Source organism: Aedes albopictus, unplaced genomic scaffold (assembly GCF_035046485.1).
Source record: "Aedes albopictus strain Foshan unplaced genomic scaffold, AalbF5 HiC_scaffold_227, whole genome shotgun sequence".
Taxonomy (NCBI): domain Eukaryota; kingdom Metazoa; phylum Arthropoda; class Insecta; order Diptera; family Culicidae; genus Aedes; species Aedes albopictus.
Window position 1 is genome coordinate 38015 of NW_026917010.1, and position 6169 is coordinate 44183.

General features: G+C 43.4%; 1 protein-coding gene across 1 annotated transcript; it reads right to left on the reverse strand.

Annotated features, from left to right (window-relative positions):
- Positions 1-332: 332 nt before the first annotated feature.
- On the reverse strand, positions 333-725 carry LOC115260757 (uncharacterized). Its single transcript, XM_029862074.1, has one exon. The coding sequence runs from the start codon at positions 723-725 to the stop codon at positions 333-335; it is 393 nt and encodes a 130-aa protein (XP_029717934.1).
- Positions 726-6169: the final 5444 nt, after the last annotated feature.

Below are 6169 nucleotides of genomic sequence, written 5' to 3' on the forward strand. Positions count from 1 at the left end.
CTTTCTTCAAACCGTCACAGTCACGCATCAGATGAGTGCAACTACCGCAAGCATAGCGCACGCGTCTATTGTCCGATCCTCTTGCCTGCTTCTGTATAACCCAACGTCTCCACTAGACAGAAATGTCTTGCCATTTTGCTGGACAGATGTGTCATGACAGAAATGTTATCTCGCTGTTTGCATGGAAAGCAGCGGTGTTGATCATTTCTGTTACGTTTTCTCTTTCTGGCAGCAAAATGGCAAGACATTTCAGACTAGTGGAGACGTGGGGTAACCTTCGCAGCTACGACTTTACTCCTGTCTCCAAATTCTCTTCTCTTCCTTGGCGTCGTTCAAACTCTTCTAACAGCTTCGTTTTCAAAGTTCGTGGTGAACGCATCTAAACGCCCTTGAATCAACGACACGATACTTTCGTGCGACTGCGGCAAGCTTGCCAAGATGAATGCCGCCTTCATGTCCTCGTCCATTTTGCATCCGACGTTTTCCATTTTCTCAAATAGTGCCTCAAATTCAACCAGATGTTGCCGCATATCACCGTCTTCTGACAGCTCCAGTTTTGATAGGTTTTTGACCAACGCAACTTTCCCAACTGATGAATCTCTCACGAAATATTCTTTGAGCAGCATCCACGCCTCCAATGAAGTAATGGCATCCTTGATGATCCTCAACTGTGCATCCTCCACCAGGAAACCAACTGTTTGAAGCGCCAATTCATCCTTTGCCATCCATTCTTTTGTCCGATCTTCTCTGGGGTATCAGCGCAAACAAAACTCCACAAATCCTCCCGTGTGGAGCATCTGACGAGCCCGAATCGTCTAGGTTTCGTAGTTGTCGTACGACAATCGCTTAATTCCCAGCTTCGAAAATCCATCCTGTTCCACAAATCACTACAAAACTCTGTTGCTGGGTACACAACCTGTTGAACTAAGGCAGTGAGGTACCAAGTTTTGTACGAAACATGAAATAAAATTCATTTATTAACCCGACGTCTCCACTAGACAGAAATGTCTTGCCATTTTGCTGGATGCTATTTTGCTCAATGTCTTCACCTGCTGGCTTTCCACAATAGGACAGATCGGTGAAGTACTAGATTTGTAGTAATGAGCTAAATTTTAGTATGGTGAGAAGGTCAATTCTCCGTTTCTGCAATGAAATGGTGCAAAAAGCGTGGGTATTATGATTCCTTGCTTAATTTGATCCTGTTTGAGCAAAACTTTGGGCAACAGTGTTGTTGTTTTCTCCATTTATTGCAACATAAACAACATAGTTATCCAAAGTTTTGCTCAAACAGTATCAAATTAGGCAAGGAATCATAATACCCACGCATTTTGCACCATTTCTTCGCAGAAACGGAGAATTGACCTTCTCACCATACAAAAATTCAGCTCATTACTACAAATCTAGTACAACACCGAACGTGCCCCATACGCCATTATTATTATTAAAGAGTTTTGGCACTTCTCAGCAAAAATGGCTGGAAACTTTCACCTACCCCGGGCAATCGGAATGCCAAAGAAGATTAGGCTCTGTGGATCTTATTAGCCGGTTTTGCTTAAAACCTAATGAATCTGCTTCGGTTGTCCTACTGTCAGTTATGGTGATTCAGGAACCATCTAACTATACTACAGGTTCCAAGAATCACCGCTTCCAGGATGCTGTTCATGTCCTTCTTCAATTCTAGCTCGTCTAGGGACCTTAGGAGAGATTTAGGGACAACTCCAGTGGCAGAGAGGACATCCGGATCTATACGGACGTCCTTCAGGTGCCATATCTGATTCAACTCCTCCGCTAGGTCGTGGTACGGAACACCTCGGAGAACGTTGATTTCGACATTATGGTCTAACGGTTCAGCGATGTCGATGAGGGTTACCCGCCTAATCTTCCAAAGGTGTTAGAATTTTTGCACCATGATGACGTAGTGCATGTTCAGCGTGCCTGTTTGGGCCACATTGACCCTAACATTCTTCTAGGGTTAATCCTTTTATCGTAAACCACAATGTCGGGCCGGTTAGCACGAATGAGGACGTCCGTAATGATCTCGCGATCTCAGTAGAGCTTTATATAACTATTTTACAACTATTTTCCAGAACCTGGTCTGGCTCGGACTTGTAGTAGGGTACAAATCTATCGACCAAGTTGTACAATATTGGTAACTTGAAGTTACCAGAACTTCGTTATGATGTCGTTATGAAGCTATAGGCCAACAGGGGCACAGCAAACGTGTTGATCGCCTCCACCTTGTTGCTGGCTGACTGAAAGTTTCTCAGAATATAGTTGACACGATGCAAGAACTTGTCCTGCAGTTCCTTCTTCATCGCTGTCTGGCGAATACCTACAGGAAGCTGAGGGATTTGTTCTGTTCGTTGACGCGGAAACGTACGACGTACGAGTGCGGTACTGAGTCGTACGCCTTCTTGTAGTCGATGTACGCCATGTTCAGGTTCCTTTGCATTTCGGTGGCTTGACCCGCTATGACATCGAAAGCCAATGTTTCTGAGTAATATGCAAATGATCCTGTGTATCAAAATTCCACAGCATGATAAAATGCTTGTGGGACCAGCTACGAAACCTCCAGAGCTAAATAGCAAAAATAAATGTATGCATAACAAGGTTTGACATCTCGATACCCCAGCCATATATCTTTCGGCTATGCTCAGCGCAATCATATTTTTTCACCCATTTCAATTCGGTTAACAATTTAGCCATACCAAGTGGACCAAACTATCTACATTTGCTTTGTCTGGAGCTGCTGCTATTTTTTTTTCGGGCGACGATACCGAAAAAAAGGACATTTTCCATAACCCGTCAAGCTGCTGTCCGGTTTATTTTTGTGCTCGGCGTAGGAAAAAAGGGTTCCAGCTGACTGCGGGGGATTCTGTGTGCATACCAAATATAGTGTGCTGCTTGTTACTAGTAATATAAAAGTTTTGCGCAACTGTCTCCTCGCTTTAGACGTCGTCGTTGTGTATGGATCCCACCACACGACAGCACAGGAGAGTTTTGGCCGGTTTTTGTCCGAATTCCACCGGGGAATTACAATCGAATTTATTTATTCCCACTTTGCGTGTGGAATAAATGTTGCGAAAAACCCTACTCATTTTCAGTTGGAGCTGTTCTCTCTTCTTTCGGGATATGGTTGGATGCTTTTATTGGGAGAATATAGTTGTGGAATATTTGGTGTCTTTTTTCTACATACAAGGAACATCAAATTTTCCATAACTATATTTTCCCAACAAAAGCATCCAATTACATCCCAAAAGAAGAAATGATAGCTTCAACTGAAAAAAGGTAATCAGTAATACTGATTCCGTATACAACACTAGTTGTGATTCATTAACAAAGAATGACTGTTATGTACCCTAACTAAAGAAAGTAAAAAAAAAACTTCAAACGAATTAAATTGAATACGATTGCACTACTCTTGATCAGCTTTTCTGCATTCCTTCATGCAAAGTTGGCAATGGCCGATGAAGTTTTCAACAAATTTATACGTTATAGATCACCTAAAATAGTTAAAATGTAAGTTTTATTTTTCTTTTTCAGTCACACTTCGCGCAAAATTTGCTTATTTCGAATTTTGTTGTTGAACGTATTCTCCACGTCCAGCGTGACGACCGCGTAATAGCGGAGCCCCGTTCGCTTTCTCTGAAGCGCTATCTCGGCCGTGTTGGTTGCACTCCTAACAACGTCCACCGTCGATCGACCCTTCCGAAAGTCGAACAGTTTATCCGAGAGGCCATAATCATCGGGTTTCTCGGTATAGACCATCAGCTCCGATAGAATGATCCGTTTCAACAGTTCAGTGTGGAGTGGACCTGGTGTGATGGTTAGAACACTTGACTATCACGCCGAGGACTTGGGATCGAATCCCACTCCCGACAAACTCACAAAATGTAAGTTCTTCCTTCGGAAGGGAAGTATAGCGTGGGTCCCGGGATGAACTAGCCTAGGGCTAAAAATCTCGTTAATACAGATAGAAAAAACGGCTCAGTAGCGGTGTCCAGTAGATAGACAGGTCTGTATGCCGACGGGTCGCCAGGTGCCTTCCCTGTTGTGGGCAGTAGAACCAATCTATATATGCCCTATCAATCACTCCGGGAATTCACCTGTGACCTTAAGTGACTTCGTTATTGCAATGAGCTCGTCGTCCTTCACCAGGACAACCTCGCTTTGGTCGATTTGGCCATGGGGGACGGAATCCCAAGGTCCTATATCGTGGTTGGTCGGCTGTTCGGGTTCGTTTGGAAGTTGACCATCAATGTTAACTTCTTTTCCCGATCAGCCTAGATAGCTGTGTAGTGTCGGTAGCGGTTGTCTCAATTGGCTAAGAATAACACTACGGATCGCCTGATCCAGTGGTAGGAGTCCACTAAACAGGTGACCCCTAATTCATGGTGTTATGCGGCTTTATGCTTACCGTGCCAAAGAATAAATGGTTAGGGGGGTCTAATAAAAACCTAACCACAAACGGAGCCTGTGGAGAATTAGGGCGTCCTCCAGAGTATTACGCCCTTACTGCGCTAACCGGAGCAATAGTGCAGCGGACCTTGCGTTTCTCCGAGAAAATCAGTTGCCCTTCTTAAGTCTCAAATTTGAGGCTGAATAAGGGCGGGGTTATTCAAATGTTGTTAATTAGTTTACATTACTACCTCTATGGGTTCGCTTAATGCGTTTTCGCCATTGGCGTTTTTCAATTGACACCGATTTGGTTCGTCGTTGATGTTTCCTTTTTGTGCTGTGATTGTGAAGAGTGTAATCCTGTCTAGTTTGGGTAGTGGCTACGGCAAGGAAACGTCAGATCAATTTTCAGCGTAAAAAGCGTATGTAGCCCAAGTGGATCTACTTCGTTAACAGTACGTTTCAACCTTTCCTTAGGGATGCCTTGAAGCAAGCTCTTGTTTTCAGCATATTTTCGCTGATTTTTGGCATCTGAAGTAGCTCAAACATTGATTTGAGATGCTTCAGTTTGATGGAATTCTTAGGTAGTACAGTTCATAGTTAACTTAACATAGAATTGCACCTAACCCAACTCTGCATGAGCAAAATTTGTCATGAGTTGACTGATTGGCATGTGTCAGATAAGGAATCTCCATTTGACATTCTTTGCACTTTTGAGTATTCCTTCGCAAACTTTGCGTATTCAGGCGTCCCTGCTCAACAAACTAGGGAACCTAATTGGTTGCGATCACATTTTATGGATAACTCGCTTCTATTGCTACTCCAAGAGAGTTTCATTGTGGTTTTGTTATTACAACGCCCTTCATTGTGGTATACCATAGCTACTGCTTGAACGGAACTCGGACCTGTTCAAGTTCTACATATCTTCGGATAAACCAGTCTTTTGTATAGCTACGAATCTTTGCTTCTACCCCGAGGATTGTAGCTGTAGAATCGATTTAGTGGGCACTAAAAAGCTCTGCTTACTTCAAATCTTCTGGAGCAAATGAGGCTTTGTCCTATTTTTCTCCAAAGGGCTTTGAGCTTTTCAAACATGTTTTGAACTCTTGTTGTTTTCTACAGGGTATTTTCATGGCGTGAAATTACTCTGTAGTTTTATCCCGAAAGGGTGCATGCGTTGTAAAAAGAAGGAATAAGTTCCAGATTTATCTGGTTACCTCGTTCTTTCTGAAATGCTTGAAACGCATGGTCGATTATCACATCTGTGATGTTCGTCTGGCTAACATGCCTGTTCATGTGAACTCACATGTCTCTCAATTTGGGATGTCCACAGTGACTCTTTTACACAAAGTTGTATACGTTTTCAAGAAAGCACTCGCTCAAACGTAGTTTTTGCTTGGGTGATTTCTTGAATATTGAGGATGCTTTTGATGACGTGCCTTTCTATGTCATATTGAAAGTCGCATGGCGTCGCAAGCTACCTGCTATGAGCTATAGGCTCTTTTTACGCTTATGCGTTTTACAGTGTCCTTTTCAGAGCACTGATTAACCCCGTTGTGGTATGGGCTATGAGCTCTCGTTGCGCTTAGGCGTTCATTCCCTCTTCTAGGGCACCCCTTCCTATTTCATCACCTTTCCCTTTCCCAATTCCCATCCCTTGTCCCATTCTCCCTCAGGTAAATGATGAAATAGGCTCATATGTATGGCGATGGCACAAATGTCCCAGATGGAGGATAACGTGCCTCTGGAGCCGGCCTTCTGATACTACTCT

Excerpts from the sequence above, each read along its gene's own strand:
- LOC115260757 (XM_029862074.1), bottom strand. The coding sequence starts at position 725 with ATGGCAAAGGATGAATTGGCGCTTCAAACAGTTGGTTTCCTGGTGGAG.